This window comes from Centrocercus urophasianus, unplaced genomic scaffold, assembly GCF_019232065.1.
Source record: "Centrocercus urophasianus isolate 14NV4802_14NV808 unplaced genomic scaffold, USGS_Curo_1.0 seq_14, whole genome shotgun sequence".
Taxonomy (NCBI): Eukaryota; Metazoa; Chordata; class Aves; order Galliformes; family Phasianidae; genus Centrocercus; species Centrocercus urophasianus.
In genome coordinates, this window is record NW_024884586.1 from 19,588,609 (window position 1) to 19,604,015 (window position 15,407).

The window sequence follows — 15,407 nt, forward strand, 5'->3', positions numbered from 1 at the left end:
AAACATTCCTCCATCCAACCATCCACAACGAACACCAAGACATCAGACTGCCCTACCATGTTGCCACCATTCCATTACCATCTCCTCACCAGCACAGTTCCCTTAGAAGCTTCTTGGCCTCCCTCGCACATCAGATCTCCTCTAGGTTGAGATCCCATCCTGCAAACCACCCTTTCACAAGCACATCTGCTGATTCAAGCACCACTGTTCAAGTTGGAATCAGACTCCAAAATGGATCCTGCCTCACACAGCTGAAAGCAATGCAGACTGATCAGGAGACTCTCCCTCCCCTGCTAGAACATTAATAGAAGCAGCTGAGCACTCCAGGGATTGTGGTTAGCAAATTTAAGAGTCCTAACACCTGGGCAGGGTTTTTTTAATTTCTACCAGCAAAAAGCATGTTTCTCCAGTCAGTACCCCTGCTACGTGTGTCTTGGTTTCTGTGTTTTTTTTCCTGGTAATGCACATGCATTTGACCCTTCCACCCTTTTGTTTCTCCTCACTCACAGTGTCAGGAACAGTTTTGATTACATTAAGTTATAGTGTAATTAACTGTGAGGGAAAGGGATTAATGTTCACCAACCACATTAAATGTTTTCTTCCCTCCCTACCAGGAAATCCAATTTTGCAGTGCATGCAATGTGGTAACTCTTCTCTCCTGTGTTCTTTGAACTAAAGAAAAACAACAGTGGAAAATCAAAGGTAACTTAATGCAAACAAACAAAAAAAAGCCCAAACCCAGCAATGAAAGAAAATAGATGTCCAGATGGAAGCATAAGGAGACAGCCCAGGACACAAAAACAACTCTTACCTTCTGCGTGTACCTATGAAAGGTGAGTGTAAAAGCTGGAGGCACTGATGCCACTCTGTAGACAAGCAGCAAAAATCACTTTACTATCGTTCAGGTTCAAACAGTGGCTCCTAACCCGCTCTTCTCTCCAGCTTCTGTTTGGTTACTAAGCCTTACAACACAGGAAAAGGAGTTGGGTTTCATTTAACCCCCTCAGCCTCCAAGTTTCTTCACAAGAGTTTTCTTTTGCTCAGGAAAGCCAGAGTTCTAAGCATGCATGTGCACATGCATAACTTGGAATTGTTTCTAGCTCCTGTAGTCTGTGTGCGAGCACACATTGGCTCTAAATTGTGCCTTAAGTTACTGAAGGGGTGGAGCCCTTATAAGTAGTTGTATTTTAGCTGTAGGCAGCATATCAAAAGTGAGACAGATCACTTAGGTATTCCTTTTAGTAAGTTCCTAACTCTAAACCAAAATTATTTCCTTTAGAACTGAAGTTTGAAACAGTTCAGAAATATTTTTTTGACCAAAGAAAGTTTGAACTTAGATACAATTATCAGCTAGTTCTGGCTATAAGCAGAGTTAATCAGATGCCTGAGATTTGAGAATGCTATTACTTAGGATACGAATTTATATGAATAAGATATGAATTTAACCAAATACAATAGCACCTCAGGTTTCTCTATTTTTGCCTTGAACAAATGTCATGCAATTTAGATACCTTCTTAAAATTCCCAGGAAGGAACAGTTTTGCAATAGAAAAGCTGTTGAAGGAACACAAATATAGTTGGATGCATTACAAGGAAAACTTGTGTTGTTAATCATGTGGATACTGGAGAAGTCATTGCATAACAACTTAAATGATGATGTTGTTTTATCTAGAAAACAGATTCTTTTTCCCTCTATTGATTCTATCCCCTGTGAAGCATAAAATATTGAAATACAAAGATCACTGATCTATAAAAATAGATTCTGGATCAGCAACTACAAAAAGCTGTCAGCATTCTCACCCTACTTAAAAATAGTATGAAAGACATCTCCAAGATTATGACAACAGCTTTAAAACTTAAGTTTAAAACTTAAGTTTGGGTTCTTCTTTTTATTTGCCTTCCTTTTTGAGAGTCCTCTTTCATCAGCAGTTCATTTGAAACTGTGAGGAACAGAACCCTACTTTCAAAAGGAAAGCTGAACCTCCTGCCTTCAGGTAACTCCATGTACTGGATCTGCAAGGAAGACATCAAGATATGCAATGAAATATCCAGAGCTGGCATTGCTGGACTCTTGTCGGCCACATTACTGCATTACCTGAGAAAAAGAGACAATAACCTTGACAATCGTTGACAAGCCTAGACAGCACATAGCTCCAAACAGAAGCTTCCAACAATGTCAGAAATGCTCCAGGTGACACAGAACCGCAAATACTACTGCAAGCAATTTTATTCAAAGGCTACAGCTGCTTTAATCCCTGTTGGTCAATCCCTGCCTGGCAGCTAGCTACAAAAGGTACACAGTACTCAAATTCTACAGTTATTCCATGTGGGACAGTTCAAATAAAAGTCACAACTTTTCCACATGCAAAAACAATCCTGTACTTTGCTGTCCAAGCTAGTTCTGACATAACAAACAAAGTCTACAGGATAAACTAACAGGAAAACCAACACAAAATGTCATCACCTCCAACAAGCAGGAGCACCTCAAAGTTTTAAAGATACAATGCACTCGACTGCTGATGCATGACTATCTATGTTCCCCTTGTCAGAAGAAGCAATAATGGAATACTGTTAATGTCTAATTAAAAATACAGAGATAATTGTTGTTCCCCTTTAGAATCAAATTTTTCTGGGGCCAACCTGCAGGCCTCTTTCTTTCAGAAAGATGTTACCTCAGCCTGCCCTTTTTCTTTACGTACCTCCTACTCTCAACTGGCCACTGGCTATTGCCATCCTGCCAGCTGCACGATTATATCCTAAGCTTTATGATGTTTGATCCTCCACAAATAAAAGCCTGAATGCTTTGTCTTACACAAATAAACCACTCTTGCAGATCACTTTAAAGCTTTTAGCTTCCATCACTTGAAAGAATTGAAACTGAATCCTAAACATTCAAAAGCTAATAGAACAAAACACAATTCCAGATGAATTAATAAGAACCTGATTTTTAAAATGTCTTCTCACAGCAATAGGACCCTTAATAGATGATTTTTTTGAAATAAACAGGTACAGCAGCCTAATTGCAATACTTATGTTCTTGGCTGACAGCTTAAGCTACAAAGGAGTTCAGAAACAGGGAAAATGTGACTGCCTGTGTTGGAATCTAGCCAGAATACATCCAAAAACAGCTGTGCCTACTGCATTAAAGCAGATGCTGTGTAAACACATCTAGATTTATTTTAACCCCATAAAGCCTTAATAGATAACCTGCTAATATGTTAAAATAAAGCAAGAAGTGACCAGACTTTATCACAACTAAGCAGCATGAAACATAGATGAAACTCCTTTTATTAACAAAAGAAATTAAGCCTAGTTCCAGTAGGGACACGACAAAAATCAGCAGCTATTAGCGTGGGATTCAAAATGAAGGCCAGTCCTTGCCAGAAAAAGGACAATCCAGTATGGAGTAAACAAATCTTTGCCCTGCAGTTCTAAAGAATGTTTTGTGTTTGTGCCTTTTCTCTGTAAGAAATAACATTATCCTTACGCTGCAATTATTTTCATCACCCACCATTTAGTGAAAGTATGATAATCCACTTATTCAAGACCATTCTTGTCTCTTGATAAGACAACTACAATTCACTATGGAGTGAATATATTCAGAACCTGAGGCATTTCACTCTTGCCATCAGCTCTATCCAGTGACTGGCCTGAAGGCAATGGCATCTAGATGTCGCATATGAGATCATCAACAACTGAGGTGAACACATATTAAATGCATACTGCTGAACAAGATATCACTCTTAAAGTTATCAGTTAAGTGCTTTTGCTAAGAAGCAGGCATTCTCTACAGGAGCTGCGATGCTGGGATTTCAACAGTTATATGGACAGAGGTCTGCAGCGAGACTTCAGCTTTCTCTTATTATGCTCCAGGAAGTACCTTTCACAGAAACAAGCCAACAGGATTCCTTACTGCCAGAGGATGTTTTCAAATATCTAAAGATTTGCATACTTTACAGATCTGCTCCAGTCTAACTAGTTAAGGATATCCAAAACTTCCATAGTATCAGCTATTGGATTTTTTTTTTTAATTTCATTTGAAAGCAGCATAATTTCTTCAACTAGAAACCAAGTGGGGCTCAAGTCACAAGATTTAGGTTCCATTCTCAAGTATCTCATGACTTGCTAGGCAAAATATTTTTCCAGTTACATTCATGTCCAATTTCTTAGATAACTGCAGTAGCCTATGTAATGGAAATCGACAGCCATTTCTATACTTTAGCCTAGTACTTGAGGGCATATTGTTCAGACACATCTTCAAATCCTTCTGAGCACACGTTAACACTGAACTGCAATCAGACACTCCAGGTAAGCATGCTGATGACTGAATGACATAGGAAAGAAATAAGGGCCTCTGGGATGTCAAACTAAGTCCACTGCTATCAGGGATACTACAGCCCATCATTCCTTCTATCAGATGCGCAGCAGTCTGAAAACTGCACATTTTTTTACATACTATTTTTTTTCTTTTTAAAGATAAGGCAGAATAATAAAATTTGATTAAATCTGAACTTTTCTTCAAATTTGAATAAAGTACTGATAACTCAGTTCTTCTCAGACTCCTACTCAATATCACAGGTTAGGCATGCCATTTAACCCTCTGAATTACAGCCTATCAGTATATAGAATTAAAACCTTTCTTAACCCCTCAGTAAAAGAGGTTTGATTTCCTGTGCTGGAAAGCTTGTTGCAAGCTCTTTACAATATAACTGCATAAAAGTCTGCTGTGCTCTTGTAATAACTCACACACTCCTCTCTCCCTTCTCCATCCAGGAACTCTTTCAAGACTTTGTAGAATAGTTGATCTAGTACATATTCTGTATAGGCACTGTTACTAGTAGAGATCATTTTTTTTGTAGTTTGCCAGTGTGTTGGGTTCCAGTAGAGTACATGAGAGTAAATTGTAATCAGACATATGGAGAATAGGCTCCAGTGTTCATAGGGATATTGGTTCCCAACTCTGAATGCCCTAATCCAGGGCTTTGAGAACTGCAAACAGGCAACTGGAGACAAACAGACCTAAACTTCTGAGAGTCACCTTCTATACTGTCTTCAAATTTCCCTGTGATTTTTAATCTAGAGAATTAAACTGCAGCTGCTGACCTTAACAAGGTCTTCAAGAGATACTGTATTTCTGAAATCTGGAGATCTTTCCAAAGGTAGAATTTCATGAAGCACTGATATGTAAGGAAATAAGTATCACATAGGATTCTTTCACTTCTCTCATGGAGTGCTACAACTATGATTTGTGAAGTTTTGGGGTCTTGTAGGTGACTCCTAGGTTTTTGTTCTGTTTTCCTGGCTGCAGTGGACAGAAACAGTCCACTTTTGCTTGTTCTAAGGTTCAGTAAGCAAGTACTCCCCAGTGAGTTTGTGCTCCTCTTTGTTTATACTTTATACTTAAAAATCCCAGAATACATCTAGCTATTGCTTTCAATTCAGCAACGTGGTTTCTTGTTCAGTGAGCTAACAGCCAGGGATTCCTATCCATCAGCCTGTGTGCTCATGGGCACCATTTAATTCCTTCCCACTCACCCAAGTACACTCATGCTCAGTGTCAGAAGAAGAGGCTTTCTGTAATTAAACTATAAGCTTCATTCCTATTGAGCCTCCCTTCTTGGGCACTTCCATTTAACACAGCCCAGAACAGTGAAAAGTCATCAATATTTTGCTATAATCTGTTCCAAGAACAGACCAACTCACAGACACGTGGTCTAATTGGGTCTCTTTCTCTTAGACTCTTCTTGGCAACTAAGCCAATTACTGTGCTGTGCTCTCCAAGACAGACTTCAAATAATTTGGCTTTTTATATTCAAAGAATTAGATACCTCTCTTCATCCCTTTCCAAGATAAAGGAAATGGTAAGACTGTCACTTTGTATTTATCTTGACTGTCATCCAAATCAGGCAAAACTTCTATTCATGTCTTCTAATCATGCCAATGTTCTGAAAAAACTGATGATGCCCTTCCGCCCCCCCCCACCCCCCCCCCCCCCCCCACACACATATACTTCAGCTCCTCATCCTTAGGCCATTTAAAGAATAATAGCACGCAGTGATAGTGCTGATGTTCAAAAAGCACTAACAACTTCCAAGTGCTGTCACTAATTCCAGAAAAACATTGTTCTGAAAGACACTCCAAAATACTGCATCTCAGGATCCAAGCAAAGGCACTGATCCATTGCTGACCTTACTTGGATACACAGATATTTGCATATGAAAACAGAGAGCTGGCATATAGTAAGACTTAAGTTGATTTCAAAACAGCCCAACTATTCCCAAGTTTAACCAGTGTAAACTAAACCAGGACATAACTGCATCTATTGGAAAGGTAGAGGAAGCTATATTAATTTTTTCTAGCACTGGATAATGCGTCCAGATTTTCCAAAGTCTTATCTCAAATCCTAGAATATTTACATGGAATCACAGCCCTCCTTAAAACTAGACACTTAGAATACTAATTAAGAAACTTAAGATAAGACTCCTTCAAACCCATTTTCTTTTTCTGCATCATGGATTTAAATATTACGTAGGGTGAATTTGGCAGCCACACAGAGAATCTCATTTAGAAAGATTAACCTCGGAACACAGAGAGATCTGGAGGATCTCCATTAGTCCACTCCTTGCTGCAGAGGATTTACAGTAGAATAATTATTTTTAGCAAGCATGCGCACACACTCAGAAATAACATATACATGCATTAATGAGGCAACTCCTTATCCAGAACAGACGATCCCTTGGCTGTTTGTTTTCTTTTTATTGTTGATTTTACATTTTAATTATATATAAAAAGTAGAAGAAAGCACAGGTGGTAAGCAGATTTGGGCTAGAAAATTAATTCCCAGAGAAAACAGTTTTAGTTCTTATACAAACAAATACAGTGATTAATTATTTTTTTTGCTTCCCAAGCTGTTACTGCTAAGCAAGTAGCAAAAAGTCAAGGCTGGTAATTTATATTCAGATTAGATTTGAAAACAAAAAGGACAGACTCCAATCTCCCAAATGTTTTCTAGATATTCCAATCTGCTCCACCCAAAAAAGCAAAAATAAAAGTTTAGAGCACACAAATGTAATAAAACATGTTGTTTTATTACATGTTGTTGCTCCTATTTACAGTGATTCACAGTGATTCATAAAGCTGTTCCCATTGATGCCCCTGTACTTTGACTGCCAAACAAACAACAGCCCTCTAGCTGGAAGGCCTGGACCACAGCTCCATCAAATTAATCTGAAGATTTTAATTTTCAAAGGCTTTGGATCAGGCCCAGACTGAAGTGGCAGAGGACAGAGCAGAGAAAGAACAATAAGTAGCTAATTATAGGCCTGATCTTGGTGTTTTATAATCAGTGACGAAATGACAATTATTTTCACTAGTGCTGGACTGAGTCCTAAAAAGTCTTGCTAAACTGTTCTGCCCCTGCCTGAAGTTCTCTGGAAAAACCAAAGCAGACAGGCTTCACTTTTCCCTCGGTGATGACTACTTGCTCTCAGTATGGTTAGTCTCCCTCACCCCAGCACACTATGCCTATGTTCCTGACAAAACACAGACCCTGAGTCCCTCAGAAACAGATAACAGCATCCCTGCTTCTCACAAATTTCAGCCTTTGTTAGAAGAGAGAGCTTGCCTGGCAATGATAACAATACAGCAAAGCTCTGAAGGGAAGAAGGAAGACAACAACACGGCCAATACGAAGAAAGATTCTCCTGGAACTATTCCAGCTCTTCTCTGTTTACACATCCAAGCTTTTTCTCTCAGTAATCTCTCCAGACTCCCCTCGGAGATCTCCTGCTATTCACTGTGCAGTCAGAAGTCACCTGCTCTTAGCTGGACTTGGCACCGACTACAGCAAATGCCATTTAGGACAGACAGAAGAAAGAAAAGTTGAAAGCAAAACTTCTGACAAGCAATTCCCACCCCCATGCCCCACATACATTTATCCTTCTAACCTCCAGTCCACTTATACACATTATTTCTGCTTAAGAAAAGTAATTTCAGTGCCAAAACATGCTCTTAGGTTAAAATGTGTTATATTCAGCAGAGATTTAACTCTAGCATGGTGAACATGGAGTCATTAAGATTTAGCTCTATTGAAATGGAAATTGAGACAGAAACCTTTCTAGTTCTTTACTTCACTTTGGAATTACAAGAAGACAAGATCGACTGCAACAGCATTAAAAGATCCTCCAGACCAACATGCCCTTGATAGCAAGTACTTGGAAGCTTGAGGCACAATGTTGGCTCTCATTGGCGTCCTTCAGTGACAGGCAGCAAGGAAGCTGACACTCATCTAAAGACAGCATCACAGCCTGGCTGCGCACAGAAAAAAGCTAGCAATGAAACAGAGCAACAGGGGCTGTCAAGATGATGATCCTTCCCCTCTGTCTCCACGAAGTCTCACAGCACAGCTCTCTCCAGTGGCTCAAGGCAGAGACAGTTCTTTTCCTGGATTCTGTCCTTGTGCAACCCCCACAGGGCATGAGAAGGTGCCCAGATCCTGGCAGCCGTTGCTGTATGCCTGTGGCTCAGATTTCTGACAAGGGATTCTGGAATAAGATTTCCCTCCCAGTATAACGAGGCATTTAGTTGTTAACAAAAGAGCCTTCTGGGGCAGAACTCCAGCTGCATCTGAGATCTTGCCTCCACAAAGAATTTTTTTTTTTTCCAGCACACAGGTTTAGTCTGAGGAGGAAGGGAAAGAGTTGCTTTAAAATACTGATCCAAGGATTTTTGGTTGCAGTAGTTGAAGATTTCTCTCTATTCATAAAGCAGGTTCCTTCTCTTTCCTACTGCTTCACAGTTGCCGGTTGAGCTTCTGTGCTTGTCGCTCCTTTGCCTCAAACGCAAACTTGGTGTCCTGCAACTGGGCAATAGCCTCCTTGGCTTCCTTCAGGTCCTGACAGATGTGCTCATACTTCTCTGTCAGCTCCTTGTTCTCCCGGCGCAGCTCCTGTACCACCTGGTTTACCTCCTCTGTCTGCTTGGTGCAGTGGATCTTCAGCTGCTCTACTTCAGAGAGCATGATCTCCATATTCTTGACCAGTGACTCTAGTTTCTCTTTCGACATGGTGTCAGGATCGGTTCTATTCAGTCGTCCTAACCCAAACCCAAAAGGGATAAAGAGAGCAACCCTGTGTAACATGCACCAGGAAGCCTACCACTCACAATCTTGTGGTCTTTTTATACTCCCTTCTGCTCATCCTCCTCCCTTCTCTTTCCTTCCCCAAAGTGTCTTTAATCTTCTTTGCTTGGTTAATCTACTTATTTTTATTGCACTGAAGAAGGGTTGACAACCCCACAGTAACATATGCGCTGTGCAGCAAAAGCCAAAGCAATAATGAGACTCTATGCAGTCTGCCATAGAAAAACAACTTTCATCTGAAGAATTCTCTTGGGAAGCCCATTAAAGTACAAAGAAAAGTCTTCAAGTCAGACACCTACTCCTGTCCAGTAAATCTAGTCCCAAGAGTAGAGCCAGTCTTTCATCTTAGATATATTGAGGTAAGCAATCTTACAGCAATAGAAGCCAAGTGTAGGCAAAGAAGAGAATTAGTGTCAGTTTCTTTGCCTCTCTCCTAATCCTAATGTTTGGGTCAGATGAAAGGTACAAAACAATCACCCTTTATCTTTTCTTTTCTTTTTTTTCTCCTCCAGAAGCAGCTCTATCCAGCAACTAACCCGACAACAGCCTGTGCACCATCTTTTATTGAAGGAGTTCACAAACTTTATTCACCTGGTTATCACAATCAGAGGCTACCACAGTTGCCATCATCATCATCAAAAGCTGGACCATGTATCACTTGAAAGTGGTTTGTGTTCTGATAATGACATAAAGGCTCGAGATTATAATCTTTGGTTCCACTCCTCTTGAAGTCACTTCAACTGTGACTTACCTGTGACACTGGCTCAGAGGTAACATATCACATGACCTACACCAAAAGGCTTCCCAAGATGCTTCCAAATCATAGCCAGGTGCTGCCTGAACACATAAAAATTTCTTCCTGAACATAATGCTACCCTCAGAGGTCTCAAACTGTGGTTGAACACTACTGTGAACCTGTGAGACTCAGGACTGAGGCATGAGTCTGACAACACATGATTACTCAGGTCACACCAGGCAGCAGGATGATCACAGCAGTCACAAAGGATTGAGAGAGTCTGGCTGATTTTCTGAAGTTTGACGCAGGCTGTTTTATGCATTCAGAGATATGATGTGACAATATTTTCTTGTAGAAATTAATACAGTTGAAAAGGTGTTATTGTATGTAGCTCTCCAAGAGAAAAGCCCATGCAATTAAACACTGATTGCCTGGTCAGAGGGCATAGACCACAGCAAAGACAAGAAAAGAGACTTGTCTTTGGATAACTCACAAAATAAGGCCAAACAAGGGTAGTCTCTCTCTCCTTCCTCCCCACATCAGGAACTCCAAGCTGAGCCTACATACCCACAGAAATGCAGTCTTGTTTGCATAGACATGGATCTGCCCTCACCTCAAAGGAGTTACAGTTAAGTGCACAGTATTGCGTGAGGACCTTCATTTCTGCCTACTGTTCTACAGCCTGTTCCCTTAAAAAAGATCACTAGGTAAAATTCTGTATCCCCATCACATACATCCAATACTGGATAGAGAGATAATACATTTTATATGCACAGCTCCTAGAAATACCTTTTTCCTCCAGTCTTTGACCTTTAACCAAAAGATTTCATTTTTTCAACTATGATGAGCGCTAGATGCTTCATCTCACAATTCATTCCCCCCTTCTCCCCTTTCTAGGCTCAAATAAATGAAGCTTTTTCTTCCGGGAATTTTACATCTCCTTCAGCACTGGATGAAAGCACTGCTGGACACTGGCCAGCTCCGACAGTGTTCAAAGGCCTAGGACTTCTCACAGCTGGAGGTTAAAGAGTCACTCACAAAGCCAGCCATCATACTGCCTCTCACACAAGTGCACCAGTGGGCCCCTCTCCTGCTGGCAGATGGAGCATTTTGCACTGCACTTTGAAATGAGTAGAAAGAGTGACATCCTTCAGATGAAAAGAGTGGGAGAATCTAAACATAATTAGAATATGTCCTAACGTCCTTGAAGAAACATTTGCACTGGCTGTCAGCCCAGATCCCACGTGATGCACATGGCACTGGAATAGGCTGGAACATGTTGCAGCATTACAAAACAGCAGGTCTTCATTAGTGAGGAATCTTCCCTGTCTAAACAACTGTGCACAAAGCACCTAAGCATTTTAAATCAAGCAGAATTTCAATGATGCATAAAGGGAGTGCCAGAGGTAACTCACTTGGATATTAGTAATTGATATGCCACTTTTCACTATATTGCTCTCAAAATTATTTAAGTTGCCTTGGATACAGACAGAATCTTGTCAGGAGAACTGGGTAAGAGACGCTACTAAAATAGCAATATAACTTGAAAACAAAGAGTAACATGACATAAGTTTCTGACAAAGAAAGATGGGAATTATTAGGGTTACTTTGATTCAAAATCTTCTTCGATGAAGTAAAATGTAGGAACTAAAAACCTCCTTGTTTAAATTGTAATTGCAGAATGATGCAAAAAATCAATCTAGAGAAAAACAATTTATGAAAATCTAATGCAAGCTGTAGGGCTTCTTTTTATTTATTTTTTATTATTATTATTATTATTTTTTTTTTTTTACCTTTTGTCAATGCTGGACTCTACTGTTGTAGAAGAACTGGAGGCAGAGGTAATCACCAAGAGTGGACTCATCTGGGAAGAATGCAGAGAAGCATACCTGGGAAAAACAATTCAAACCACAAGAATTCAGCGCACAAATGACACATAGCAAACAGCAGAGCTAGGGGCAGAGGGAAAATAACCAGACTGGCAGATGGGAATTTATGATATAACATAGCAGGGGAATATTAATCACTGTTAGGCTCTACTACATAGAAAAATTGCACCATAGAGGGATGAGGTATCTTCAGCATCTCCCTCTCTCCACCCAGCAGGAGAAGGAAAATAATTTTTCAATCTGGACATCTTAGTATTAGGGTTTAAAAACAAGTTTGAAACTGAGACAAGTGACCAGAGAAGATTTTGATTTCAAAAAATTAGTAGAATCTAGGAAGCAGGTTTAGCAAAAAGGATCTAAAACCTAATGGCAAGATATTTCAAGGACAGTTATGCCCTGGTCCCTTCATATTCTAAGGAAGACATCTCAGCTGGAAGGATGCTTCTATAACTATTAAGGGCCTGACTCTGTATTCAGCACTCTCAAAACATTAATGATTTCTATGCACTCAGGCAAACTGTATCGGTCTAGTTATTTCAGAGTTATGTGAAATCAGGAAAACTTGCTGTTCAAATTCTCACTGTAGCATAGTCTATTAAACTTAGAAACAACATTCCTAAAAACTACTTGTCTTCCCTTGCATGTTTTTCCCTATTCCCATCATTCCCACATGCACATGGATTTGAGGTATAAAAAAGCTAGAAAGGCAGAGATAATCAAGAACAAAACAAGGGACCAACTATTGGGAACACAGTAGGAGTGTTCCTACTACTGTGAATGGCAGGAAAATTGTAGAAAGCACTGGTGGAAGTGAAACTTCTGGTGCTTTCCCACAAGGACTGGGAGCTCTCACATCTGACTGCAATACCATACCCAACTATGCTGATTTTAGCACTAGAAGCATGAGAGAGAGTAGAAGGTCGCCAAACTGAACATGGTTCATGTGAGACACGAGCCTTCCTCACAAGTCTCTGGGCCAATGAGAATCAATCATTCCTATCACCCAGCGGCACACATAAGCCAGAAATGCAGCTTTCTATCATGAGCCTACCTCTGAGAGACTCTCAGGAGGAGACACAAAAAACATATCCTTTAAATATCAGTTTGAAAGCAGACTGCAGACATTCCAGTTTCCAGATTATTTCAGAGAGGTTCTGGGAACATTTGTGGAATAAACCAGTTACCTATCTCGCTCTCTCTCTAGGGTTTTCTCGGCAACACAAGGAGGACAATTCACTAACCTAGATTTTTACATGGGAATTAAAAAACTGCTAACTCCAACAATAAAGGCTTCTAAATTACTGCTTGGGCTGACACAGACAACTACCCAATATAAACCCCAAGGAATAAGAAGTACAGCTACAAACCAATGCTTCATCTTCTCAGGCATATGCTATCTGCTTCTAGTTTCATCAGAGAACTGCAGCAGGAGACAACAATGTTCTGTCTCATAGCAGCTGTTTTAAGCTTATCATCCCCAGCTAGTAATGATCAGTATTTTAACCATTTGTATTAATACGTTCAGCATATCTAGCTCTAGTGATAGTGTTAGAGCTCTCAGTACTGTTTTCTCATGCAGCTTTTCATTTATCCCTGGCTTATCCCCAGCAATGTCTCTCACAGCCAGTGCAGTATGCATAAGCTCTGTGCTTGTCCAGCTAGGAAGTCCATTTGGGTAAATGCATTACGCAAACAAACTCATTACAAGATTAAGCATAAAGAGCTCTCATCTCTATAATTATAGTAAAACCATTTGAAGAAAAAAAACCCAACACTAATAAAGACCAAGTAGCACCCGGAGGCACTGACCATTCCTCCGAGAGAATGAGAGACATTCGTATCAAGCTGTTCTATTTGTTTCCAAGAAAAGAAAAACAGTATGCATGTCAAAATACTCCACTGCATGAGACTGATATAACGATGATCTTACACAATGGAGCTTACAGGCTATTGATAAAATCTGCTCATATTAATGCACAAAATTAACTTTAGCAACTATCATATCTCACACTGCTTGGCAGAGGTTGAGTCTAGCTTGGTGTAAAATTACATGATTTATAAGTTTAAATTTAAAATACTGCACTAAAATGATACTCATACAAAATTCTGACCAACATGCTTGACAAAAATTAAAATAGGATGTCTCAATATTACCTGTGTATATGGAAAAGATTTTCTGAATATAGAGGTACTTCTTCAATTCAATCACCACTCAGATCAAAGTATTTGAGGTTTAATTTAGCTTCATATAGCTTAGTAAAGAAAAACTGATACTGTTAACAGAGTTATCCCCAAATTGTCACATCTGAGAAATCAGCTGGGTAGTGTAACATTGACAGATTGTTTTTATAAACTGAAGGGAACCTTACTCTACTAGCCTTTTTATCACCCTAAGAGGAGGAAGAAAATGTTGTCTCACGCCTAAAAACTACTTAAGTTTTCAGGGGCAAAAAAGTTCCAAATTGGGTGAGAAGGTTGAAATCTTCAGGTAAAAAAAAAAACAACAAAATGGAATTATTAGTTTTAAAAATGTTAAGAATGATTTAAAATAAAAGCTGATGTAAATAAATACCTTATTCAGAGCATCAAATTGGAAAGGTTCCAAAGCCACTCTACAGAGTTCTGCTGTGAAGACATCCTCCACTCCACCTCATGAATCTTCTAATGAGATCACTAGCCAGCCTCCTTGCTCAGACTCTGCAAAGTCCCTGGAGAGGGGTATATGGATATGGTGCCTTACAAGCAGCTTGGAGAAGCCCTATTCACGAAGAAGAAAATGAAACCCAGTTGTAATCTTCAGCACGCATCATCTCTGTGGAGGCCAGTGCTGATCTCTGTATGCCTCACACCTTCATGATAAAAGCATACCACAGCACCTCTCAAAAACTGATCTCCAGTTACTCTTTTGGCTATCCTAGTCCACAGACCAAATCAAAGAATACACTGCCAGTGACTGTGCTCAGCCAGATCTGAGGAGGCCAGGGAAGCAGGCACAGAAGAAGAGATTGAGGGACCTGGCAGAGTCTGCAAGTGGTGATTTGGGCAAGAGACAACTCAGCACCAGCTGAGAGGATTTTACTCCCTGCCTTGCTCCTTAGCTTGTGCCATAGTTGGGAAGTGGTCACTGCTCCCTCCCCATAGTGTCTGCTGCCAGTGCTGTGAAAAGAAGAGTAAAGAGGAAGGAACCGTCTTCCCTCATCCCTCATTGTGGGTGCTGGCCAGGCAAAACCTGCAAGGGGAGATCAGATTGCAAAGGAATCAAATTATGGTTCAGGTATCTCACTGAGTGAGGCACCCTGAACAAATGGTTCAGTGGCAGCACCAGACATAAAAAAAAAACTCACAAAATGGGTATGTGCTTATGCCAAAGTGATGAAACTACAGTGACATTTCAGTCTAGAGCGTATTGCAAAGTGTCTGTAGTAACTGGTTGGCCTCTTTCTAATGCCAGCAATTCATTCACAGACAGAAAGACATGATTAGCACTCAATGGTTTGTCTATTACATCTCTTCATGTTATGCTGAACTAAGGGCTGCTGAAAAGGAGGGGAAGGAGCAAAAATCTATGACCCACAACCAAAACTTTGTAGAGGGGAAAATATCTATTATCTTACATTGACAAATAAATAACTAAACTTGCAAA

At 40.1% G+C, this 15,407-nt stretch overlaps 1 protein-coding gene and 1 long non-coding RNA gene across 8 annotated transcripts in view; one reads left to right on the forward strand and one right to left on the reverse strand.

The window, feature by feature from the left end:
* The window catches only part of PAPLN (papilin, proteoglycan like sulfated glycoprotein), a 63,487-nt gene extending 48,959 nt beyond the window's left edge, over positions 1-14,528 (reverse strand). Inside the window, exons 1-2 of one of the 5 annotated variants that reach the window (XM_042813519.1) lie at positions 14,337-14,528; positions 11,669-11,764 (exon numbers count right to left, since the gene is read on the reverse strand). Coding sequence is in view for 3 of the 5 variants with exons in the window: in XM_042813513.1 (XP_042669447.1) it covers positions 90-158 (69 nt within the window). In the remaining 2 variants the exon portion in view is untranslated. Of the gene's footprint in view, positions 1-78; positions 690-811; positions 1,322-2,095; positions 2,223-11,668; positions 11,765-14,336 lie in introns of those variants that run through there. The other 4 variants (XM_042813514.1, XM_042813517.1, XM_042813513.1 and 1 more) reach the window with 4 other exon arrangements.
* On the forward strand, positions 623-15,407 carry LOC122157633. Of its 3 annotated transcripts, XR_006167982.1 has the most exons (4): positions 626-833; positions 9,652-9,909; positions 10,419-10,503; positions 10,773-15,407. It is a non-coding gene; the product is annotated as an uncharacterized LOC122157633 (long non-coding RNA). The 3 variants fall into 3 exon arrangements; XR_006167981.1 differs by having other exon boundaries at positions 623-833; positions 9,652-10,503; XR_006167980.1 differs by lacking the exon at positions 10,419-10,503 and having other exon boundaries at positions 633-833.